This window comes from Xenopus laevis, chromosome 6L (assembly GCF_017654675.1).
Source record: "Xenopus laevis strain J_2021 chromosome 6L, Xenopus_laevis_v10.1, whole genome shotgun sequence".
NCBI lineage: Eukaryota > Metazoa > Chordata > Amphibia > Anura > Pipidae > Xenopus > Xenopus laevis.
The window spans coordinates 138621536-138649236 of record NC_054381.1 but is presented as its reverse complement, the minus strand read 5'-3'; the positions used below and the strand labels follow the sequence as shown (position 1 = coordinate 138649236).

The 27701-nt window shown below is 38.7% G+C and overlaps 1 protein-coding gene across 2 annotated transcripts in view; it reads left to right on the top strand.

Annotated features, from left to right (window-relative positions):
• The window catches only part of vps13b.L (vacuolar protein sorting 13 homolog B L homeolog), a 591067-nt gene that overhangs the window by 420634 nt on the left and 142732 nt on the right, over nucleotides 1–27701 (top strand). For both annotated transcript variants that reach the window (XM_018268144.1, XM_018268145.1), the window contains exon 34: nucleotides 10409–11096. In XM_018268144.1, the coding sequence (XP_018123633.1) occupies nucleotides 10409–11096 (688 nt within the window). The remainder of the gene's footprint in view (nucleotides 1–10408; nucleotides 11097–27701) is intronic.

Genomic DNA, 27701 nt, shown 5'->3' with positions numbered 1-27701 from the left:
GGAGTCAACTGATAAATGAATAAAGGGCTGTGGGAAACCCTGAAAGAGTTTAGACCAGTGCTGACTCTTATTTGCATCTTCTTTGGTAAATCAAACACGAGTTGCAGTTTAGACCGGCAAAAATAATATTTGGGGAAAAAATGAAGATTTGGTTTTATACATCCAGTCTCAACTCATTAGGTCTGATTTTCAGTCCCATGAAATCGGATCAAGAAAATTGCTTGTGTTAATGAGCCCATATACTTAACCTCTGTCATCTTCTATTAGCGAATTAAGGGTGGGGATCCATTCTCGGTGTTAACTTGATCAGCCATCGAGAATTCATAAGTTGTTATTTTGCACAGATTTTAAGTAACACTGACACAGATTCAATTTCCTTACCGATGCAGAAGTGCCAGATCCTGGATCGTATATACAAAATTGTTCTCGTTTTTGGAGATACAGCCGCCAAAAAATAAAGACCCTATTACTTATAAAGCACAGGGAGTTGGTTGCTATTTATTGTTCCATATGGGAGGAGTCAGCCGTTTTGGTCTGGCAATTTCTGAGTTCTGGCAAATGCCAGAGGGGCAGCAGTAAGATACCATAGACAGTTACTATTTAGTGGGCTCTATATACTTAAAATGCCAGGGCCTGGTTTAAATCCCAGTCCAGGCCTGGGAGTCAGTATCACTTTAAAGGACAAGGAAACCTCAAAAAGCAGGTGTGTAAAAAAAAAACCTACCTACACTAAGGGGGTTATTTATCAAAGGTCGAATTTTAGAGTATTTTATACCTTGATTGAACTCAAATGAACCCGCAACTCAAATGTTTTCTAATTTAAAAAAAACTTGAATGGAAAAAACTCGATTCCTTGAGTTCAGGGTTAACAACCTAAAAACTCGAATTAATTCCAGCGAAAAAAAAAAAAAGTGCAATCGCTCGAATTGTTCAAGTTTTCGGGCAAAACCCTCCAGAAAAACTCAAATATCATAAAGGCTATTAACGTCTCCAAATAGTTAAAGGGACCTCTGCCATGGACTCCTACATGGCCTCAACAGGTTTTAGATGGTTTTTTTTACAGATTCAAGCTATTTCCAGTGTCTGGGTATAATAAATATTTAAAAAGTTGTTATTTTCAAAAAATAAACCGAGTTCTTTTAACCCGAAAAAACAATTTTTTATTCCTAAATATCCACAAAATCTCAAATTTTTTTGTGGAACAACTCGAACCTTAATAAATCCGCCACTAAGTAATGAAGCACTCGTGATTCATCTCAATTTACATCCGTTTTCTTATGTCGCTGCTATTTTTACACAGTTTGGTCACCAAACAGTGGGCCAAATCATAATAATAATAATCACTATGGCAAAGTGATTCTCAGCTGACCTACCGAATTCATATCTTGCAGTTACCTCTCGAGGGCCCCATAAACAGGCAATAATCTACTAACTTGATCTGGAGGAGTTGTTTATCCATCTTTTTTTGGAGACTGTTCAAGCTACTTTATTCTTTTCCATGGCATGTTTGTGTTTATTCATATGAATTGAAGCAGCCGTACCCAGGGTTGGACTTGTACCGGCCTTCCTATATATTCATCTTTTTTCCCAATTAATAACATTGGGATCAACCATCATTTTTACCGGCCAGATGGCAACCCTAGTTGGACTGGGGTTCTGTGGCCCAATGGGCCTCAAGCCCTCAACTCCCCTCCAATGACCCCCTGACATGCGCCTACCTTTTTCCTTCAAGATGGGAGGCGATCGGGGTCCAGGAAGGTAGGTCAGGGAGCGGAGTGGAGAGTGGGTCTGGTGACTTTTCAATTTTTTTTTCCCCAGGTTTTTTCCTGGTGTCCTGCCGGCCCAGTCCGACCCTGTCCATACTGGCTCTTTTGTACATATATAAACTTATCTTTACTTATCTTTACACTCTAATGTAAATCAATGACCTCTTGTGGCCATCAAGCCATATCACAAGCAATTTATGGAATGGTCACTTGCATTTACTGTTTAATAAGTTGCAACTAAATGTTGCATTGTAGCCCAGGGATCCTATGTTCAGTTTCAACCAGGCCACTATCTGCAAGAAGTTCTTATTATTCTTTCTCCAGTAACTCTGTTTCCTCGCCCTCCAAAAATATACAAACAGTTTAATTGTCTCCTGATAAAATTGATTATAGTGTGTTCATGGATTATTATCTGTTTAAAGCAATGCAAAGTATGCTGGATCAAAATAAATTAAGGCTAATAATAATAATATATATATATATATATATATATATATATATATATATATATATATATATATATATATATAATATAAAACTAAATATTTTGTCCCTTCTGATTGGCAAGGCTGTAAGCCAAGTCTTATTCCCTGACACTCCTCATCCTTCAACAGCAAACCCTTAAGGAAAAAATGGCTTGGGAAAGTAGTAGTGTATTCTTATTAACTTTCTATCCCTAACTGGACAGAGCCACAACCCATTTGCATGGACACCTATAAATGTATCACTGTATATGAATCACAGCCTTGTAACGGAAGAACAAACAGGAACAATTTCTCTTGTGAGTCCCGCGCGGCGCACTTGATTTAGTGTTGTTTTTCAATCTCCTCTCATAATTAATAATTGTAGTTGTAACATCTTTGTGTATATTGGCAGCGGTGCATAAGGAGTGTCTGTAAGAAGATAGTCTTTTTTTTTTTATAAATGAAAGTAGCTAGAGATTCCAAGGTTAGTGTTGAGTCACAGGAAAACACATTTCTGCCATGTATCATCTGTTGCACTGTGTATTTTCTCAGATGGGTCTTTTTATGCTTCTGTGTCTTCTGTTTAAGCGCTTAAAACAAAGATCAAGAATGTCAAGCTCGCAGTCCTCCAGTTGCTATGAATGAATACTTCTAGCATTTTTTATGCCGGCCAACACATTTGGGAACACTTGAGTATGTTTTAGAATCTAAATGCTGTTGTGTTTTTCACTTTCCTGGATTCCCTTTGTAAATGCTGTCTACCAGCAGTTGAAGTTGGCTCTTCTAGTAGACAATGAGCCTACTGCATACTGGGTAGACAATAGTTCTTGCTCTACATCAGTGATCCTCAAGTAGTTGCTTATAAGTAACATGTTGCTCACCAACCCCTTGGATGTTGCTCTCACTGGCCTCAAAGCAGATGCTTATTTTTGAATTCCAGGCTTGGAGGCAAGTTTTGGTTGTATAAAAACCAAAGGTAGTGACAAACAGAGTCTCCTGTAGGCTGCCAGTCCACATAGAGGCAACCAATAGTCAATCACAGCCCTTATTTGGCAATCCCAAGTGGCCACAACTTTTTGCATGCTTGAGTGTTGCTCTCAAACTTTTTTAAATTTGAATGTGGCTCTCGGGTAAAAAAAGGTTAGGGATCACTGGTGTAGAGTTAACATCTTTAAAGCAAGTAGATAAACCATTTACTGTATCATCCTATTGCACCTATTGGCTGTCTTCCCAATATCATCACTCATCCTTGTACTTATATATTCAAGAGCAGGAATAACCTGAGACAATTTGCAGGTAGTGCTCATTTTGTATTTTATAGCTATTTGTTCTACAGCTCTCCAGTTTGTGATTTCAGCACCTTTAGGGTTGCTAGTGTCCAAGTTACCCTAGCAACCAGAGAGAGACTGGAAAATAAATAGGAGAGGGCCTGAATATAATGATAAGCAATAAAAAAAAATATATCAATTGTATTCCCAATTTAACTAAAAATGCATATTGTTTATAAAACAAATTAACAAACAAGCAAATTAACATATCTGTATTAAAATGCCAATGATTATTTTGCCCCCCTTAAATTTGGAAATAAGACATGTTTTATAAACATACATTAACATAGCTTGTCGATTTCCCCACTGAGCCCCTTATACCTCCTGAGCCCCCCAGGCAGTCACAGCACCTGCTTCCTATATCATTACTTCCATGAGTATTTTTCTGGCCCGGTGGGAACCCTATGGCCGCCCTGTTTATACATACATTGAAATGGTTTTGCATGTTAGAGAACTCAGCCTTGTTAACCATTTCCATTCCTCAGGTGCAGGCAGCAAAGATGGCTTTTAATTCTACACTCATTGGAGACCATCGTGTTGCTATAACAGCTCGCAGGTTGCAGATATTTTGGAATACAAATACCACAAAGGCAACGTTTCCCCAGCAAGTTATGTTACAGTATTTTTCCTCTGTTCAGAACAAGCCCTGAATCATAACAAGGGAAAGGGCGCGGGGCTGCTGACACAGAATCCCCATAGACTCTCTCCCACATTTGTTCCTATTTTCCGTTCGGCCTACACGAGTGCACACCATGGCCACTTTAGCCTAATTGTTCTTGTGCTTCTTTGGTGTTCAGTTTAAAGAGTGAAGTGACTCAGGGTTTCTATTCTGCTACCAGAGCCCTCATCACCTACTGCACATTTACTTGGAACATGAAAGAAAGCCTTGCAATTATGTGATAAACTTCTAGAAAACTTCCTCCACTGTCAGTGGCATGCGTTGCAATGTATGCTGAAAATATCGAGTAATTGCTACACAATATGCCCTTTGTTATACTGTGCTCCTGTATTCCATCCCCACTATGTATTCTGGGGTCCTGGACTATTGTCTTCCCTCCACTAAATCCGACCCTGACTAAATAACATTATATAGTGTGGTATATTGTATTAGCCCTGTCTGTTAATACAGGTATGGAGCCCATTATCCAGAATGCTCAGGACCTGGGGTTTTCTGTATAAAGGATCTTTCTGTACTTTAAGGGGGTTACTTATCAAAGGTCGAGTGTTTTTACCTCGACTAAACTCAAAAGTCTAATGGGATCTTAGTTAAGAAAAAACTCAAATGGCAAAAACCCCATTATGCAAGTTCGAGTCCCGCAACCTGAAAACTTGAAAATAAAACTCAAAACACTCGAATCATTTGAGTTTTCAAGCAAAACCCTCAGAAAAAAACGCGAACATCAAACAGGCTATTAACATCTTCAATTAGTTCAAGGGACCCAGGCTCTGCCATTGATTTCTCCATGACTTCGACAGGCTTTAGATGGTGTATTTTTGGATTCTAGCTATTTCCAGGGTCGGGTATAATAAATCTCGAATATTCAAGTTTGTTTTAAAAAAAAAAACTCGAATAATTTGAGTTTTTAAAAAAAAAGAAAAAAAAAAAGTGAGCTTTGACAAAAAAAACCTGTGTTTTCGTGGGAAAAAACAACTCGAACCTTAATAAATCTGTCCCTTAGTGTACTAAGGAATCATTCAAACTTTAACTAAAGTAAAGGATTGTTCTGTATCCAATAAGGATAAATTATATCACATTTTGGGTCAAATACAAGCTACTGCTTTATTATTACAGTGAAATTTGTATACATTTTTAATTAAAATGAAGTGTATGGGAGGTGACCTTCCTGTAATTCTGAACTTTCTGGATAACAGGTTTCCAGGTATCAGATTCCATACCTGTAATTGCAACCCTGCTATTCTGTTTGCTATGGACGCACCCATTCCATCGTTTTTGGATTTGACAAAATACTGAATCCTCTGCCAAGAATTTGGCCAGATACTGAACCTGAACCATAATTTGCATTTTCAAATTTGAGAGAATTGAAACTTGAGTGTCACCTGTTAAAGTAACATTTTCAGCTTTCCTGGGCTTTCTAAGTCGCAGTGCCTTTAAGGGATCATACATTGTATTTGGTTTTGCCAGGCACTCGGGTATCAGCTGAATCCAAATTCTGAAGAAAGCTCTTAGATAAGGCCAAATTCTGGATTCTGTGCAGTATTGATTACATACCTTGCAACATTCAACGTTGACATAAGGCCATACCTGCAGCTTTCCAGCATTGCCCACTTATGCCTAAGTCCTTCCTAAACCCAACCCACTGTCTAATAAATTGGCCCCTATTCAGGCCCATGAATTAGGACTTCCCCACCAAAATTGGACTTGATCAAGTCCCTCTTGTCTCTCTGTAGCTTAACATTTTTACAGTTTTTTACAGTATTAATTATAATTATGATGGCAGCTATATATTCAGCCATTGATTGATGCTGGGCAGCAGATGCCCCAACGCAAGTATAGGGTATAGGTGTCATCATCTTGCTCTACTTTCCCCACTTTCCCCTAATCATCTTACCTAAAGCTTCAGCTCAGGGTGTCTTTAGTACATACAGGGCCCAGGACGGTCAACCTTCTTTGCAGCCACCCCAAAAACATCTCTGCCAATACAGTTTAATTTAACATATTCCATATGGAACCTATAGGCTTGTTTCCTAAAGTGAATGCTTGGAAAATCTTCCATTCGTATGTTAAGAGTACACATCCTTTCCTCATTAGCTGGAAAGTGGAGAGGTTTTGGCACAGGTTCTGTGTGGAAGCATTGCACAGCTTTTATATGGATTTTGTTTTTAGCCTTTGATGACACTGTTTAGAATAGGAAGTATCTAATAAGTAAAGCATTTTGTCTAATGTGCTGCCAGTGTGTTTAATATATGCCTGGAGGTCTGAAATCCTATCTTCTTCACTACAGTAATATGCATTTAATTCCCTGAAAGGAGAAGGTCGAACTTTTAAAAGAGACTCAAAGTACATTTTCAAATGGGGTAATTGAAACCATCTGGCTAAGGGTACAGGAGTAATGTACAGTTGGTTTTTATGGTTTAATCATGATCATGTTAATGCCCACCGGTAGCTAATTAAAGAAAACTTTTATTGTTCTCTTTAAATGGGTTGTAGAGGGAATATGAGTGGTGATCTACTTACGCTACCCAGTGATAAACAGTACCTTTATAATAGTTAACAAGCGCCAGCGAGCCTATATATCACATGGGTCCCAAGTGAATACAGCTCAGGTTTGGGGTCAGTATTGTTTTCTTTGTAAATGTGGCCCTGGTGTTATTTTCTGTGCCTTTATTGGGACTATTTAAAGGCCAAATATACCCTAAGTATGTGATTCATTTAATTTGCATTCACTTTCTCCTAGGCCTAGGGCTTGAGTTGTTGAAGTGGTAAGTCCCGGGCTCCTTACAAACATTCACCTGCCACATTTGGTACTTTATTTACCACGAGGGAAACGAAGGTGTCCGTGACCATAAGGTTGGCCAAGGTCATTGTTATATAAATAATGTTCTTTTGGATTTTTTCCATGAATTTTGGGTGTTGCTGATACTGTATGAGTATGTTTTATAGGATCACTGCAGAACCCCCTACCTATATGCATTATCCACACCATGCCCCTGCTCCCACTTACCTGAGCAGAAAAAAAAGTAGCACAGTTGGGCTTGATGGCCGCCATGTCTGGATACATCCTTGGCACTGGAAATGTGCACTTGAACCCCACTGCTTGTTTTAATTACGCTAGTATCGGGGAGCAAGGCCATGGATGGAGTGGTTGGGTTGGTACCTTTGCAGGGGCCTTTTCTAGCAAAGCATTTTAGTTTTTCGTTATAGTAAACCTGGTAAGTAAGGCCTTTATGTAAAAAGGTAAGGACCCTCTAGGCAGGTGTTTATTTTTGTATTCATTGGTGCTGGCAAACTCTTTTCAGTGCTAAATGCCCCTAATATACATTAGGGGGCAGATTTGTCAAGGGTCGAATTGAAAATTAGATTTTTCGAAAAAAAATTATGGGTTAAACTGTGAAATTCCACTATGGAGTTTTTGAAATTTGATTCAAGTTTTAAAAAAAAATTTAATTAGAGTTTTGAGATTTATCCTACTCGGGCCCTTTCAGAACTCAAATTCGCCACCTAAAACCAGCCAAAGGTCCAGGGATCAATCTGGAGTTGCAGTCTTCCTGGCATTCAAGTTTCTTTAAATTCAAATCTAATTTGATTCAAGTTTTCGGGTCAATTTCATTCATTCAACTCGATTTTTTAAATAAATTTTGATTGGTCAAATTTTGAATTTCTTGGAGTTTTTAAAAACTCACCTGAATTCGAAGTTCGACCTTTGATAAATGTGCCTCCCCCTGTTACTGTATACAGTATTTGTATGTATATCAAAAAATAAAATTGTGGAAGATACACCAGCCTTTGCTCTCTGCAGAGACACTAGTTGCAAGTGAAAAATGCATTGCTTGAGCACAGGGATCTAGTGTCTAGTGGACCCTTATTTTTACTTAAAATGCAGTTATGTATTAAGAAAACAATTACTTTGTGACTTTTCTTGCAGAGAAAATCCACAATACTTTGTCAGAATTATTTAATAGAAATATAATTTCACAAGAGCTTTGGAAAGCAGATGGTAATGATAACTGGCAGTCTGTTGAGATTTCTAATCAATGCATTCAGGCACAAATATGCAGGGTCACAGGGCAGAATAACCTATGACAATGGATATTACAAAACAATTGTAGCTGAATAAAATCAATATAAACCCAATGTTAACTCTGTAGCCAAAAGTGTCTGTGCACCTGCCTGCCAACCCAACATCTTAAACCAATTGTGTGTGGATCTTGCTTTGCGTAAAGGAGCATAACTGTGAAATAGGAAAGGGCCTTCTCCAAACTTAAAATAAAGAAAGAAGAACAAAATTTCAAGAACTTTAGGTGCCCCAGCCCAAACCATGATAACAGCTCCAGACTTATTCCTCTTCCATCAGCATTCTGCATTGTGTATTTAGGCATAGTATTCTTCTGCCATCCACCAAATCCAATTCACCAACTTTCAGTGTTGGCAACAGACCCGGTTCTGGCAAATGCCAGAGGGGCCGCTGTCACCACTTATTGGCCTGTTTGGGCCTCTGTGTACTTGAAATGCCAGGGCCTATTTTGAATCCCAGTCCAAACCTGGCTGGCAATGTTTACACCGCCATTTGGTCCATACTTAAAGGGCTCCTGTCATCGGAAAACATGTTTTTTTTTCCAAAATGCATCAGTTAATAGTGCTACTCCAGAAGAATTCTGCACTGAAATCCATTTCCCAAAAGAGCCAACAGATTTTTTTATATTCAATTTTGAAATCTGACATGGGGCTAGACATTTTGTCAATTTCCCAGCTGCCCCCAGTCATGTGACTTGTGCCTGCACTGTAGGAGAGAAATGCTTTCTGGCAGGCTGCTGTTTTTCCTTCTCAATGTAACTGAATGTGTCTCAGTGGGACATGGGTTTTTACTATTGAGTGTTGTTCTTAGATCTACCAGGCAGCTGTTATCTTGTGTTAGGGAGCTGCTATCTGGTTACCTTCCCATTGTTCTTTTGTTTGGCTGCTGGGGGGGAAAAGGGAGGAGGTGATATCACTCTAACTTGCAGCACAGCAGTAAAGAGTGATTGAAGTTTATCAGAGCACAAGTCACATGACTTGGGGCAGCTGGGAAATTGACAATATGTCTAGCCCCATGTCAGATTTCAAAATTGAATATAAAAAAATCTGTTTTCTCTTTTGAGAAATGGATTTCAGTGCAGAATTCTGCTGGAGCAGCACTATTAACTGATGGGCTCAACCACAACATTCAAATTAGTTGTAGAATCACTTTTACTGCAGAATTGCCTATAGTGCCGAACTCATTTTATTTGCCTTAGGCCTACGAGAGACCAGCTTTAAAGGCTCATTTGTATCTAACATAAGCAGGGTCGAACTGCGGGGCCCACCATCAGACCGCCGTGGTGTTTTATCCAATTTTTAAAAATTATTTCCTTTTTCTCTGTAATAATAAAACAGTACCTTGTACAGGTATGGGACCTGTTATCCAGAATGCTCAAGACCTGGTGTTTTCTGGATAACCGATCTTTCCGTAATTAGTATCTTCATAAGTCTACTAGAATATCATATAAAAATTAAATAAATCCAATGGGCTGGTTTTGCTTCCAATAAGGATTAATTATATCTTAGTTTGGATTAAGTACAAGCTACTATTTTATTATTACAGAGAAAAAGGAAATCATTTTTTTAAAAATTGTATTATTTGGATAAAGTTGAGTCTATGGGAGTCTTTCCGTAATTCGGAGCTTTCTGTATAATGGGTTTCTGGATAACAGATCCCATACCTGTGCTAGATCCAAACTAAGATATAATTAATCCTTATCAGAAGCAAGACCAGCCTATTCAGTTTATTTCATGTTTAAAGGATTTTCTAGTAGACTTTTGGGATGAAGATCAAAATTACAGAAAAATCCGTTACCCATAAAAACCCAGGCCTCATCCCTGTAATATGAATAGGAGTGGGCCTGCATAGAAGGATAAGAAATAAAAAGTAACAATAACAATAAAATTATACCCTTGCAGAGCAAAAGTTTTTGGCTGCTGGGGCAAAGCTTAAATGAGGCAGAAGAGGAGGGCAAATTATTCAAAAACTATAAAAAAAAATAAAGAATGAAAACCAATTGCAAAGTTGCTAGGAATATGGCATTGTATAATATTACGTCACTGTGACAATATAAGCCTTTCTTGAAATAATATATCATTTTTTATCATTTAAAGGTCTCAAAGCAAGAGCATCAGAAACTGGATTCCTTGGATGGCCGCACGGTTGACACTTCATCACGTTACAGCGGCGCCCAAGACAGCGGTATTGGTAGTGACAGCGTGAAAATACGAATAGTTCAGGTTGAGCAGCAAAGTGGGGCAAGTCATCACAGGATCGTCCGACCATCCAAGCAGTCATCTATAGTAAAGAATCTGAACTTCATTCCCTTTGACATATTTATTACAGCCAGTCGAATTTCCTTAATGAGCTACTCATGTACTGACTTGCCCAAACAGAAAAGCATCGCAAATGATGGCGAGAAAGTTGGGAAAAGCTCATTAAACCTAACAAACTCAGAGACGGATGGAGTTGTGGAGAAACCTGAGGTCACAGGTATTTCCACGCTTACTGCTGAGGACCTGTTTGCTGACAACACTTCCTCGGTCCTCACAAAACCTGGACTTGTTTCTCTTGAGCGGCTGCATAGTACAACAAGGTCTTCTGCTCGGCAGGCTTTGGGAATCACAATAGTGCGTCAGCCTGGGCGAAGGGGAACAGGAGACATGCAGCTGAATCCATTCTTACACCTGGTCCTGGCCCAGCCCTCTTTGCTCATCAGCTGTCATCACCGAAAACAGAAATTGGAAATCTCTATGTTTGATGCACTTCTCAAAGGAGCAGATCCAGAATACAAATGTTCAGGTAAGAGTGGGCCCAAATAACGATCAGTGATTCAGTGTAGAGTTCCATTATTATAAAAACCTGAAGGCAAATCTTCCATCAAATAGATGAAACAAAGTGAAAAGATTTATTGTATCCTCCGCCTTACGCATTTCGTGTTATGAACACTTAATCATAGGCCTATGATTCAGTATTCATAACACGAAACGCGTAAGACGGAGGACACAATAAATCTTTTCACTTTGTTTCAATTATTTGGTGGAAGATTTGTCTTCATTTGAGTGCCTGCTCTGTATTTATTTTCGGTTATCCACTCCCTATGCTGAGGGCTCAGGGCAGTGCACCTGGGCCACTTCCCCTATGTGGTGAGTAATATTTTTACTTTGTGGAGACCTTTTTCTTGAAATTTTATTGTATTTTATACATTTTATATTTTTTTATTTTATATTTTTATGTATTTTTTAAAAACCTGCCCTATATCCCTTGAGAACCCATCATCATGAATCCTGTGCCTGCATTTAAATAGAACACAAGACAGCAGAGTACCCAGTAACATGTATCATATACAGATATGGAATCCGTTATCCGTAAACCTGTTACCCAGAAAGCTCCGAATTATGAAAAGGCCATCTCCCATAGACTCCATCCAAATAATCCAAATCTTTAAAAATCATTTCCTTTTTCAATGTGGTAATAAAACAGTACAGGTATGGGGCCTGTTATCCAGAATGCTCGGGACCTGGGGATTTCCGGATAACAGATCTTTCCGTAATTTGGGTCTTCATACCTTACGTCTACTAGAAAATCATGTAAACATTAAATAAATCCAATAGGCTGGTTCTGAATTCAATAAGGATTAATTATATTTTAGTTTGGATTAAGTACAAGCTTCTGTTTTATTATTGCAGAGAAAAAGAAAATCATTTTTTAAAATTTGGATGATTTGGCTAAAATGGGAGACAGCCATTCCATAATTCGGAGCTTTATTTATAACGGGTTTCCGGATAACGGATCCCATACCTGTAACTTCTACTTGATCCATACTAATATATAATTCATCCTTATTGGAAGTAAAACCATCCTACTTAAGGTATGAAGATCCATATTACGGAAAGGTCCACTATATGGAAAACCCCAGGTCCCGAGCATTCTGGATAACAGGTCCCATACTTGTATAGTATATCATCAACGGCAATTCAAAAGGAAATACTCTTCCGCTTATGGTTTTGTCCCCACCTCTTTCTCTCTAACACCCCTTTTCCTTCAAATATGATCTTACCAATGAGCCTTCCCTGTGCTATCATTTTCTTCAAACAAGCCTTCTCCCTGAATACCGATGGCTTGCAAAAGCTTTTTCTACAGAGGAGCTGAGAAGTAAGAGTATGAAAAGCCGACCCCCTGAATAAGACACATTCAACACAAACAGACAATTAGGGTCCATATTATGCTATAAGCTTGCTTTTAAATATTAGGGTTAACATATTATCCAAGAGTGCATAAGCAGGGACAGTGTAAACATTTAGAAAATGCAGAAACTATATATATATATAGAGAGAGAGAGATGAAGATGTCTTGACTTGACTCACCATTCCTATCTCTAAGGCTGAGCTGTATAACGATTTGAATGCTCTCATCCAGCCTTATCCATATTCATCTGCATGTTTATACATTGTTAAGCAGCTATGGAATGTAACCGCTGCCCCCACCCACAGCGACACCTTGAATCCATCTTTGATCATTTGTATTTGCCGTAGTGACTGTTTCAACTTACCATTCGATTTGAAAGATTGAGGTATTTTGTTCATCACACTGTGAGCAAAAAGTAGCCTTTGCCCTATAATTTAAGCATGTAGCTAAATTCCCAGGATAGTAAAGGCAAGACAACTTATCCGTGCCTGACAGCTAACACATGTGCCATATTTCTGCGTGTGGGACCTGACTATGTGCTCTTAAATGTTATTGTATGTGTATTATACAACTAACCTCACCTTTGCTTGTTCTAAAGGTCTGTGAAAATTCCTGTTGAGTGCCATCATTTGACCTCATGGGATCCGTTATCAGGAAACCCGTTATCCAAATAACAGGATGGCCCTCCCATAGACTTCATTTTATTCATATGATCAAAATTTTTAAAAATTCTCTGCAATAATAAAACAGAACCTATTTCTTGTTTCCAACTAAGATAATCCTTATTGGATGCAAAACCTATTGGGTTTATTTAAAGGGATACTGTCATGGGAAAAAACATTTTTTTCAAAATGAATCAGTTAATAGTGCTGCTCCAGCAGAATTTTGCGCTGCAATACATTTCTCAAAAAAGCAAACAGATTTTTTTATATTCAATTTTGAAATCTGACATGGGGCTAGACATTTTGTCAATTTCTCAGCTGCCCCAAGTCATGTGATTGCACTCGGAGTGCTTCGTTTTCCAAAGTCGCCCAAAATTGCCTCACGAGGTAACTTCGGGCGACTTCAGAAAACGAAGAGATCCAGCTGCCATCCCGTCGCAATTTTCAGTCTAGTCGGCAGGGGAGGCAGTTCTGGGAGATTCGTCGCCTCGAAGAAGATGAGATTTGTTGCCGGGCGATTAATCTCCCCGAATTGCATCGTGTGTCTCTGCCCTTAAAGTAAAACATTCCAAATTACAGCAAGATCTGTTATTCAGAAAACCCCAGAGCATTCCGTATGGGACCTGTTACCCAGCATCCTCGGGACCTGGGGTATTAGTACAGAGAAACAGGGAATCATTTTTTAAAAATTTGATAATCTGGATAAAAAGGAGACAGCCATCTGTTAGTCTGAGCTTTCGGGATAACGAGTTTCCAGATAATGGATCCCATACCTCTACCGTGGCACTCAACAGGAATTTTCACAGACCTAAAGAACAAGCAACGGTGAGGCTGGATACATACTGTAATAACTTGGTATATTTCATTACACAGCACTGGTACCCAGGTACTTTCATTATGTTTTACCGTGAAATCTATGGCTTTTCTCTGCCATTGTTTTGTTTAAGGCCTAGAGCAATTTGGTATTGTGGCCTTGTATTCTTTCTGGGTGATCCATAGACCTCCATGAGTAGAGGAGGAAGTGGATTGGGTGTTAATAGAAGAAACCACAAGATGGCAATGAAATGGGAGGTAATATTTCTAAGAGACATAAGTGTGCCAGATGCAGACGGGCAGCTCCCTGCTCTCACTATAGCCCTAAGTAGAGGAATCCTGAGTTCCATCCAGGGACTTGATCCAGAGCAATTGCTACTGGAGCCCGCAAGCAAGGAAACTGCATAAGATGTAATACAAATTGGCACTAAGTGCCAGATGTAAACATGTGTGAGCTTTGGTTATTGTGTCTCTCACTCTGTTAATGAAGATTTGTAGTAGAGAACAAATGGTTTGTATTTATTAAGGCTTTGGTTTTAAAATGGGAAATATTTAGGGAAAACTCTGTGAATGTAGTGGCATTTCATTGCAACGAAGAGCCAACTGCAAAACACACAAAATACCAAGAAATTAGAGTTTTCGCCTTGATTCAGACAGCTTAAAATGGGTTGTCCAAGAGCAGTGATCCCCAACCAGTGGCTCATGAGATGTTGCTCCTAGTGGCCTCAAAGCAGGTGCTTATTTTTGAATTCCAGGCTTGGAGGCAAGTTTTGGTTGGATAAAAACAGATGGACTGCCAGAGTCTCCTGTAGACTGCCAGTCCACATAGCCAGAGCCCTTATTTTGCACCACCCAGGAACATGTATGCGTTCATTGCTCTCAAACTCTTTTTTTCATCTGAATGTGGCTCACAGGTAAAAAAAGTTTGGGGACCCCCATCCAAGAGGGATGGTGGGCCAGCTCGAAAGAAAGATGGCAATGGAAGAATGACTCTAAACAAACATGGCTACTGTTTCATGCAGGCAAACCAGATTTGTAGGCCAGTTATGTATGCAGAAAGTGAGTTTGTCAGAGCAAGTCATGCAAGAAAATAACATCTGGAAATGCAGATTTTCTTGGTCTTCTAGCCTCAAAAGGACTTATTGCAAACAATACTAATACTTATCTGCTTATCGGGGGGAAAACGTTTCTGCCCATCTTTTACCTACATTTTTTTTCCCTTCTGGGAAACTGCAACAGACCTTTGATAAATCCACCCCTCTATTTCCCATTAGTGAAACAGATTAGTATTTCCTGTTCATGAGACAGATGTTGAATTTACCTACAGCAACTAAGTTATGACGTAGAAGACTTCAGTCTGCAGGTCATTTGTGCAGCTGTTCTTTAAGGCTATTATATGTATTACTGAAGGTAATTACTCTTACTGAAGGTGTTACTAATTGTTAATTGCAATTAGTGCAGTAAGTATATTTGTGCTACTGTTAAGTGGATTGATTTCACCAGTTGCTTTTGGTCAGATTTGGGCTTGATACAGCAATTTATTGTAAAATTACAATTATGAGAGCTCACCTGTCCTTGATTGAATATTTGTTCTACTACAGGTATAGGATCCGTTAACCCATCATCCAGAAAGCTTTGAAGGCTGTCTCCCCTAGACTCCATTTTATCCAAATAATTCAAATTTTTAAAAAACGATTCCCTTTTTCTCTGTAATAATAAAACAGTACCTTGTACTTAATCCAAACGAAGATAAAATTAATCCTTATTGGAAGCAAAACCAGCCTATTGGGTTTATTTAATGTTTACATGATTTTTTCCACACCCAAGTAGAAAATGAAGAGGTGGCCAATTCAGTTGAGGCTGCCCATTTAAACTCCCCCAAAAAAACGAAAATAGTTCAAAATGAAAAAGAAGATTGCACATTCTATTACATAAAAAAAAGTCAAAATTTATTATAAGCCAAAATTACATCATACAACAGCTGGCCCAACCCATTTCGAACCACAGTCTTATCAGGGAAAATATACATCAAAAATTCAAAAGAAAAAAGGCCAAATTACGGAAAGGTACATTATCCTGAAAACCCCAGGTCCCAAGCATGCTGGATAACAGGTCTCATACCTGTATCAGTGTGGCAGGTGGACATTTTTCAGTTTCAGAGATGAAACATCAAGCACCTTTATTCCTTCCCCCACCCCTATGAATAAACTCACTGCCCCACTTGTATGATATGGTGACTTCATTATGTCAGGCCCAAATGGTCATGGGTTTGCTTCAGTTACAGCCGAGGCTTCATGTCAAACCAGCCTTATGCTCTGAATCAAGATTTGCAGCCTGGTATGAACACTGGCAACACTAGGGACATAATGCAAACACCATCTTGATGGCATTTATGAAGTTGTCAACACAATAACGATTTGATATGGTCTTTAAAAATGTGCAAACATTGAATAAAGGAGCACAGCAAGATCTGTTATAGGAAGAGCTGTGGTCACGAAGTACTTATGTGTTGTTACTGCTAACTTATTGATTAGAAGAATTCCTCATCCAATCCTCAAACATGTTGGGAAAGTGTTACATAGTAAGATTAGATGTGAGAGAATGATAAAGTGAATAGAGGGGTAGAAAACTTGGGTTTAGAATAATATCAGCCTCAATGCACTGACAGGCACACTACTTCTTATATAGGAAAGTCATGCTAAGGATTTCCTTGCATGCGGTTTGTCTCCGCAGTTTAGATTTCACTTCACAACTATTATCAGCCGTTTTACAAAGTTACAAAATCTGATCCGATGCCTTGATAGATGTCTCATCTGAGAGCTTCCATCACGAAATGAAAGGAGAAACAAAATCCGGGCAAGGTATGGCAGAGCCATTGATCACAGCAGGCTTCAACATTATAACGATGCTTGTTATTGTCCACCAGAGGGGAAAAAAATGCACGCTTTGATGTGTGTGTGTCTTTTTTGCAAACTTGTACATTTTTTTGATATTTTACCTTTAATCACAGAGCCCGGCAGCTTGTTTTGGCAGAGCATCTTGGCTGTGGGTAAGAGCTTGTGAGTTATGCCACATTCTGCACACAGAACTTCATATGAACTCATAATAAAGTGACTCCTACGGAGCCGAGTTCTGTTCATAAACTCCTTTTGTTGTTTTTGCTTTTATGGAGGTCAGGAGTGAGCCTCAGAAGTGGTTTACAATTGCGCATCCACTTTTGTGGCTGACGTTTCCTGGTGCACATGCGCCCAAAGAAGCATTCTTGAGTTCCTCAACATATCCATTTTGACAGATGAGACAGCTGGACAATTTCTGTGCTTTTATGTGTAGTTGTTGTATAGCTGGTGTCATGCCCAGGCAGGGGTATCATTTAATGTATATAAGCTGTTATGTTATTTTTATATATAGAGAACCTTCTTTATCTGCATCGTTGTGTTTATTCATTAGAGCAGTCACTAACACCAACGTCTGAAATGTGTGCATTTAAATATAATGTCAATTTACCCAGTGTTTATAATTGAGCCCCACTGTGTTTAGTGGGTAAAATAAAAGCCATTTAGAATACACATTTAAATAGTTACATAGTAGTAGAGGATGGAACACAGTATGCATTTTCCCCAAGTAAATTCTCTCCAGTGTTGGACTGGGCTTATTCGAGTCCATCAGTAAACGTGACATCCTTGGGTCCTCTGACAGGGATTAGATTAATGTAGGTGTTAAATAGGTCTGTGCTAGAATAAGAATGGTTTGATAAGATTTTCCTGGGCATGGGCAAGGGATGCCACCCAGGTAGTATCTCACCAACCTGCAGGTAAATCACCAGCTAGAGCCAGGCAGGATTACATATTTTTACTTGCCATTCGTACTTACCCTTTCTCCAATCCCCCTACCTGATCTGATCTTTTACACAATATCCCTGCTCCCACCACCTACAGCTCCCTCCCCTGATCTTGCTAATCCCTGCCCCCAATCTACCCACCCCTGGCCCTGTGATGTCACGGCCTACCCTGCCTCTGTAATATCTCCACCCTTGGGTCCCCTGACACTTCAGGATCATTTTTCATCCATCTGAAATATGACGGAGGAGAAACTTTTGCTGTTGGTCAATATATAGATTTGCAGTTGCTATACAGACAGATGTGACCTATACATTTATATCAAGTATTTGGTGTTTGCCCTTTGATGAGATTTTACATTAAAATACAGTTGCCCCAGCCTACTGCAGACCCGATTAGTCTCTCCTGCAGAGCAATATGATTTTGGGCCTCAATGGTCCTTTCACATTAATCATGTCAGACATCCCTGACTTAATGAATCACACAGGCTGTCACCACAGGTGTATGGGGAACCTCAGTATAAATGAGATGTGTCACTCCATTCCGCAGCCCAATTGGCCCTGACACCTCGTGCCCTTGGTGCTACAAGCAAACACACAGGCCGACTGCTGGGAGAGATTCAGCCATACCCACATCATGTACATACTCAATACACTTCCTAAGGTTCTTTAGAAGCCTTCACATGTCTCATAGTTTGAAATATACCAGAGTCCGTGTGTTATCTTAATTATTTCTGGTTCCTTTTACCCTTTCATTTGGAAAACCTTGTCTGCTGTGTCTGCACGAAAGCAGCTTGGAGGTCAAACAGAATCCCAGAGCAGAGACGGTGCTTAGCAAGCCCAGGATAGGAGGAGGCCTAGCGACCCTTCCCACACTGTCAGCTGAGTAATAGCCCACTAAGCACATTCTCACTTGGGTCTATCGGCTGCACAGAGATAATTCTGTTTGAAATACATCCCTAGTCTTCCTGATTATGAATTGTATCAAACTGATATTTGCACTGGGTTCTTGCGTTCCATCTATAGGGGGAGTGAAAGTTTGGTATGGCCTCATTCCCCTCCCTTAATGTTTCATTTAAATATTTGTATTTAGCTCTAAACAAAGGTAGGGCATTCACCCTAGAGCTCCCTTGAAACATTATTTAAGAATTCTTCCCACCCTCACATAAAAAAGCAATTGAGTGCCTTGTGGTGTCACAGTTGAAGAAGTCCCACCATCAGGCTCAACTCAGGAATAAAATATAGTCTAAACCACAAAATTGATAGCCACCTTAAAAATACTATGCAAAAGATATCATGGAATACTATCAAATTAGGTTCACTATGGCGATTTAGAAACCTTTTATTGTGAATTACATTTCCCAGTATCTACCCACCTGCCAGAGGCATAAATTGCTCTTAAAGATGGTTTGAAGTTAAATCATATATTAATGAATTTGATGTGATTATATTGTAAATGCAGCACATACATGTTCATAATTATTGACATTGCCAGCTTTGGTAAAAGGGCTTGATTCTTGCCAATGAAGGCAAAACTTACTCTTTCTTACATCCAACCATTGTTTGCCCTTTCCTCTTCTTGGTGTGGGTCCTAGGGATTATCAAATAGAAACACTGTATCATGCTAGGTACCCAGAATCCACAGAGCTGGCTCATGTTTCCATGTCGGGGGGGGGGGGGGTTCTGCACTTAAAGGACAAGGAAAGTTAAACTAAAGAAGTAGCTAGAAATGTTGTACAGTATGTTTTAGGCTTCTGTACCAGTCCCAGGCAACCACAGCCCTTTAGCAGCAAAGATCTATGTCTCCAAAGATGCCCCAGTAGCTCCCCATCTTCTTTTCTGCTGATTCACTGCACATGCTCTGTGCTGCTGTCACTTACTGAGCTTAGGGACCCACTCACAATATACAGTACACATAGAATAGAAATGTCACAATATAAGGCTGATTAGTAATTAATATGAATAATTACTACATGGCAGCACAGAAACCAGTGCTACTAGCATGAGAATTGAATAATCAGCCCTGTAGCATCAGCTTATATTACAGGCCAACCTCATTTTGTGATAACTTGTGACGACCCCTAAGCTTAGCTTCTCAACAGCTGCTCAGAGCCCACTGAGCATGTGAGTGTCACAGACACTTTCCAAGATGGTGACCCCCTGTGACAAGTTTGAAGTCCTGGATCATTGCTGCTATTGACAAGCTGAAACTATAGGCTGGTGCAATAAGTTCAGTATATAAAACATGGCATTTGTAGCCCTATTAATTTTTATAGTTTAGTTCTCCTTTAATGGCATAGCCTTAATTCACTCATTGGAGTCCTATGACCCTCGAGCTCCAGTCATGCATGAAAATGAGAATTGTACATCCCTACTATGCAAGAAATATACTTTAGCAAGTACTTTAGCAAGGTTTAAAAGGAATATGTCATGGGGAAACTTGTTTTTGTACAAAATGCACGAGTTAATAGCATTCCTCCAACATAATCCTGCACTGAAATTTGTTTTTCAAAAGAGCAAACAGATTTTTTTTATATTTCATTTTGAAATCTGACATTGGGCAAGATGTGTTAGATTCCCAGGTAGCCTGAATCATGTGACTTGTGCTTTGATAATCTTCAGACACTCTTTACTGCTGCACTGCAAGCTGCAGTGATATAACCCCTGTCTGTTCCCCCCATCAGCCCATCAGCAGAACAATGGGAAGGCAACCAGAACAGCTCCACAACACCTACATTGCCTAGTGGTAGATATGAGAAGAGCACTCATTAGAAAAAATCCAAGTCTGGCTAACCCAAGTTGCAACTCCTTCAGTTACATTGAGTAGGAGAAACAATAGCCTGTCAGAAAGCAGTTCCAATGTGCAATGCTGGCTCTTTCTGAAATCACATGACCAGGCAAAATGACCTGAGATGGCGCCTACACACCAATATTACAACAAAAAAAAATACACTTATTGGTTCAAGAATAAAAAGTAAAAATGTTAGAATGCATTACTTGCAATGTAAACAGGGTAATTTAGTAATAACAATACCATAAAAATCATGACAGAATCCCATTAATATAACCGTATATAACCAATAGCAGTTCAGGAGAATGTACAGGGCAAGTTCTCTACCAAGATTGTCTCACTTAACCCTGTACATGCCAATGAAATGGTGTCTCCTGTGGCCATAGTGATAAGGAATGTGCATGATTGCTTGATGGACTTTACTATGCATTATCTTCTGTAAGTGCAGGTTTATTGGAAAACAATATGACGGATGACAAAGGTGTTACAAAAAAAATACCCGTATAAAATAGTGAACATCCCGTCCGATGGCGCTCCTTTCCCCTACGGCCGCTGCAGGCAAGATGGCGGACGCATCACGTCGTGACGTTTTGACGCATGAGCGTGCGGCGTCAATGCCCAGCGTCGGTACGTGACACGTGACGTCAGCCTGCCCATTTTGTCGTGAAAATCCCCTTTAAATAGACTCCTACACTTTGCCCGGTTATAGGTTCTACCTTGTTTGTTCCTGGGTGCACTATTTACTAATTACTAATTTACTAATTACTAATGATTCCTGATCCTGACTTCAGCCTGACTATTGAATTCTTGCTGCCTGAACTGACCCTTGCATGGACTTGACTACGCTGAACTTCTTAACCCCTTTGATACCTCAAACTGTGTTTGGTGCCTGCTACTTCCTCCTTGTCCGTATATCCCAACCGGAGCCTTCGGCCCTGACACATACCAATACTGAGGGTCGATTTAAATGTGCTATACTGAAAATCATTATTTTTTTAAAATCTACAATACAGTGTTTTTCCAAAATCCCAGCAACCCTGTGCTTTTTTTAATCATGGTTTTGCACCTTTTGGGGGGTTTATTTCTACCCACTGAAACATTGAAATTCATACTGACTTTCCATTGCCTTGTTAGATTAGTTTGATGCCATTACTCTCACAGCAATCGCTTGCTTTAGACTCAGCATGGGGCCTGTTTATGTGGTATGCAGTGGAACTCCTTAGGCAAAATGACTGTACAATTGGGGTGACATGTCTGCTGTGTAACTAGTAAGTCAGGCCTGGAATACATCATAATAATTGTATTATTGTTGTATTATTCTTCTCTAGTTCGGCATTTCTCAAACTGTAGGTCAGGACCCCCCAGAATGTTCACAGTGAAACCTGAGAGGGGTTATTTTCAAATTTTCTCAGTGTCAATGGTTGACTTTTTCTTGTTGTCTTTATACGTTTGTATAGTTGAGAAAAGACAACATGACTGGTAAAAAAAAACAATATATATTTATATTTATTTATTCATGGGACCTGTTATCTAGAATGCTGGGGATGAATTATATCTTAGTCTGGATCAAGTACAAGGTGCTGTTTTATTATTATGGAGATAAAGGAAAGGAAGCCATTTTTAAAAATTTGGATTATTAGGATAAAATGGAAAATGGGTTTCAGGATAACAGATCCCATAACTGTATAGGCATTTGTATGTATATATATATATACATATATATAACAGTATGTTGGTTCTGAGCAGATTATATTAGCATGACATAATGTTGCTTTTTAAAGAGAATAGTGAATTAAAACCCTGTGCTAATTAATCAGGTTCAGGGCACATTCTGACTTAATGTTTAAACATCTAATGTAAAGCCAAAAGTGCTAAGTATTTCTTTATCTGTAAGTGAAGCGGCTTAGGGAATGGCCGGTCTGGAATTTGAAAATGATTTACTAATGTGCCTGGGAAGAGATTTCATTAAGTGGATATTTATCCTTCCATATATTTTATAGAAATGTGTGTGAGGTGTGTTGACGTGTGAATTTGTACACACCCATGGAGTATGTATGCTTTATTATACATGGATGGATGTGGTTACACAAAGAAAATCTTTCATAGAGAGAGAGAGAGAGAGAGAGAGAGAGAGAGAGAGAGAGAGAGAGAGAGAGAGAGATGGATATAGATAGAAAGATAGAGATAGATAGATAGATAGATAGATAGATAGATAGATAGAGAGAGCGAGATAGATAGATAGATAGATAGATAGATAGATAGATAGATAGATAGATAGATAGATTGATAGATAGATATAAAGATAGATAGATAGATAGATAGATAGATAGATATAGAGAGCGAGATAGATAGATAGATAGATAGATATAGATAGAAAGATAGAGATAGATAGAAAGATAGATAGATAGATAGATAGATATAGAGAGCGAGAGATAGATAGATAGATAGATAGATAGATATAAAGAGCGAGAGATAGATAGATAGATAGATAGATAGATAGATAGATGATAGATAGATATGAAGATAGATAGATAGATAGATATAGAGAGCGAGAGAGATAGATAGATAGATGATAGATAGATTGATAGATATAGAGAGCGAGATAGATAGATAGATAGATATAGAGAGCGAGAGATAGATGGATAGATAGATAGATAGATATAAAGAGCGAGAGATAGATAGATAGATATGAAGATAGATAGATAGATATAGAGAGCGAGAGAGATAGATAGATAGATGATAGATAGATTGATAGATATAGAGAGCGAGATAAATATAGAGAGCGAGATAGATAGATATAGATAGAAAGATAGATAGATATAGAGAGCGAGATAGATAGATATAGAGAGCGAGATAGATAGATAGATAGATAGATAGATAGATAGATATAGAGAGCGAGATAGATAGATAGATAGATAGATAGATAGATAGATAGATAGATATAGAGAGCGAGATAGATAGATAGATAGAGATAGAAAGATAGAGATAGATAGATAGATAGATAGATAGATAGAGAGCTAGAGAGAGAGATAGATAGATAGATAGATAGATAGATAGATAGATAGATAGATAGATAGATATAGAGAGCGAGAGAGATAGATAGAGAGATAGAGAGATAGATAGACTCATAAAGCCACAGCAAATTAGTTGCGTTTTTTTGCCTGGAAGAATTCCCAAGAGGTTTCTATTCTCACATGATAAGGTTAAAGATACTAAAATTCCAGAAGGGGTTTCCATGCCCAGTTCATATATATGATAATGATACTGCCCTGCCATATGTTCAGTGTAAAAACAGGGTGTAACGTAGTTACAGATTGCAATAGGAATCCAACAATTAATATCAGTATAAATATATGTCCTTCTCAAGGTCCATAAATAACCAAAATGGAAACAAAATGCACGCATAGTGCGTACGTTTTAAAATAAAGGGCCAAATACATTTCTTGGCAAGAGGTTTAAGCCACAATAGCCTTTACACACTACCATTTTACTAATTAAAGCTCTAAATTACAGATATGGGTCCATTATCTGGAAACCTGTTATCCAGAAAGCTCTGAATTACAAGAAAGCCATTTCCCATAAACTAAATTTTAATCAAATATATATTTTTTTAAAGTATTCTCCTTTTTCTCTGTAATAATAAAACAGACTGATCCAAAGTAAGATATAATTAATCCTTTTTTCTCTGTAATAATAAAACAGTATTCATATAAGAATATGATTCATATAAGATATCTTCATATAAGATAAGATCTAAGATAAGAGATATAAGATATAATGTATATAATAAACTATTGGAAGCAAAACCTGCCTATTGGGTTTAATTAAGATTTACATGATTTTCTAATAGACTTAAGATATGAAAATCAAAGTTACATATAAATGTATTATCTGGAAAACCCCCAGGTCCCAAGCATTCTGGATATCAGGTCCCATATCTGTATACATAAAGGGCTGCATGATATATTGCCACAATGGTTTAATGATATAACAACAACAAAAAAAAATCCATTAACAATATATAAATGCGTGGGTTTTATTTTAAATCTGACCGGCTAAAAAAAACTATCATAGTTTATCAAAAAAAAAAAGAAGAAGGAAAACACATGGGAACTGTTTCAAGGCAACAATTAGGCTTAAATAAAGGTTATTTATATATTCATGCGAATTCCCTCTCTAGTTTAAAGAGTTACTGACTTGCAGGTCTTTATTTTCCAGATTTAGAGAAATATAAATATTTGCCACATTGTTTACAACTCTGCGTATCCAAATTAGAATAGTAACCGGCGCAGAGATTCTCAGCGGAGCTTTTTGGGAATATTAAGGGATTTAAAGGACATAATTAATTGTCTCCAGAAGGAAGACATTGCCTTTGAGTCAAGCAGTTTGGAATAGACGTTATAAATAATGAATTTAATGATACTCCTGTACAAATAAATGGAGTAAGAAAGAGCCATTGGCAGATTTATCCACGTATTTTAAATATTTATGTGCAGGCCTGGTAATTCGGTTTCTGCTTTCAGTTCAAGGACTTTATAAGTCATGGTTCCCTTCAAATCATTTTCTAATGCAAGGTGCTTCCAGATTTTGGACTGGATTCAGCGGCATTCAATTTACCCTTGCAAACACGGCTGCTCCTTTGAAGTTTCTTCCCACTTAGACTAAGAGGGAACTTGGCATGTGTTGGATTGGTGGGACAAACTGGATTGAGTGATGGCGAGAGAACAGCAACCACAAACATCCAAGAGGCTTTCTCATAGAGTAATGGGATTTTTGCAACCTCAGGTTAATTTTACTAAATAGCAAAGGAGAGTTACACATTTCCCGGCATAAACAGGCTACGCCTTTAGAAACGACCCCATACACAAACGGGGGGAATTGCATGAGAGCAAGGGTAGATATGACCACATTTTTCAACACTGGAAATTTTAGTTCTGCCCAACCAAGCCCCCAGGCATTTCTTAAGGGACTATCCTGCCAGTGGGGGGAAAAGGGGGGTTACCGTAGAGCAGAGGTCCCAAACCTTTTCTACCCATGAAACACAGTCAAATGTAAAAACAGTTGGGGAGCAACACAAGCATGCAAAAAGTTCCTGGGGGTGCCAAATAAGGGCTCTCTACAGTAGGTTCTATTGGGCATTACACCTGTTTTTTATGGTACCAAGATTTGCCTCTACACCTGGAATCAGTGGCATAACTATAGAGGAAGCAGACCTAGCAGTCGCAGGGGGGCCCAGTGAACACAGGGGCCCGGACTGTGACGTCTGCTTCAGAGGGCGGGGAATGGGTAGGGCAGAGGCGGGATGTGTCCCGGAGTGAGCCAGGCCCCTCTGAAGATTTTTTTGCAGGGGTGCCCGGCTAGTTACGCTACTGCCTGGAATTCAAAAATTAGCACCTGCTTTGAGGCCACTGAGAGCAACATCCAAGGGATTGGTGAGCAACACGAGGCTCTGGTTGGAGATCACTGTCTTAGAGCCAAGTATTAAAAGAAAACTATACCCCCCAAAATGAACACTTGAGCAACAGATAGTTTATATCAAATTAAGTGGCATATCAAAGAATCTTACCAAACTGGAATATATATTTAAGTAAATATTGCTCTTTTACATCTCTTACCTTGAACCACCATTTCATGATGGTCTGTGTGCTGTCTCAGAGATCACCTGACCAGAAATACTACAACTCTAAGGGGCAGATTTATCAAGGTCGAATTTCAAAGTTGAAAATACTTCGAAATTCGACCATTTGAATTACTTCGAATTCGAATATCAAAGTCAAAGTTTTTTTTCCATCGAATTTGGCCATTTGCGGTCGAAGAAAAATCATTCGATCGAGCGATTAAATCCTTCGAATCGAACGATTCGAAGGATTTCATTGATCAATCGAATGATATTTCTTCGACTTCAAAAAACTTAGAAAACTGCTCTAGAAGGTCCCCATAGCACTTCGGCACTTCTTTTTAAAGAGACAGTACTTTGTTTATCGAATGATCGAATATTCAAACTATTTTACTTCAAATCGAATTCGAAGTCGAAGTTGTAGTATCCTATTCGATTGTCGAAGCATCCAAAAAAATTCGAATTTTTTTACTTCAAAAATTCCCTCGAATTCACTTCGACCCTTGATAAATCTGCCCCTAACTGTAACAGGAAGAAGTGTGTAAGCAAAAGACAGAACTCTGTTTTTTAATTTGCTCATGTGACCTAACATGTGTAGTTTGTTGAAATGTTTGTGTGCACTGTGAATCCTACTATCCCAGGGGGAATATGAATTCTCTGGTGGGTTAGGACTATGGTGGGTGCAGTTGTAGGTGCTACATAGGTGCACTCTTGTCTATCTGATATAGCGAAACCACCCTGTGATTTATAAGTGGAAATATTAAAAACCATGTTCATGTTGAAGTGTAAGCACTTAAAACATGATAGGGTCATCCTACCTTATAAAATCATTGTTGATCAGTAGAATAACCTCCACCAGGCACTGTCAGAAGCAGCTGAGATGATTGAGAAGACATTAGCATTGAAATTATATCATTGTTTGTCTCCTTCTAGGGTTTCCATTACAATGTGGATATAACGACATCTGCTTATCATGTATTGCAGTCTTCCAAACATCACTTGTGTTGGCTAAGGGCGTGCGCGAGATGCATTTTTATACATCAACTAAAGCAACAAACACTATTAAGTCAAGTGTTGTAAATATTTACCCTCGTAAAGTAGAGTACTGGATGCAAAATAACACATGTGTTGTGGCCAATAGTATTGCATTCAGGCGTTCCTCCTGAGCTTCTCCTACTGAGATCTTTGCACTAAGGTGCTGCTTCAGAATAAATTTGACTTTCAATATTTTTATGTCTGATATTTTGCTAATCTGATACAAGTGAACTCTTAACAACGTTGAAGGAAATTCTACAAAGGTGCAGGATATATACTAGTTATATGTTATTCAGTGGTCCACAACCAGTAGCTCTTGAGCAACATGTTGCTCTCCAACCCCTTGGATGTTGCTCCCAGTGGCCTCAAAGCAGGAGCTTATTTTTGAATTCCAGGCTTGGAGGCAAGTTTTGGTTGTATAAAAAACATTGCCAAAAGAGCCTTAATGTAGGTTGACAATCCACAT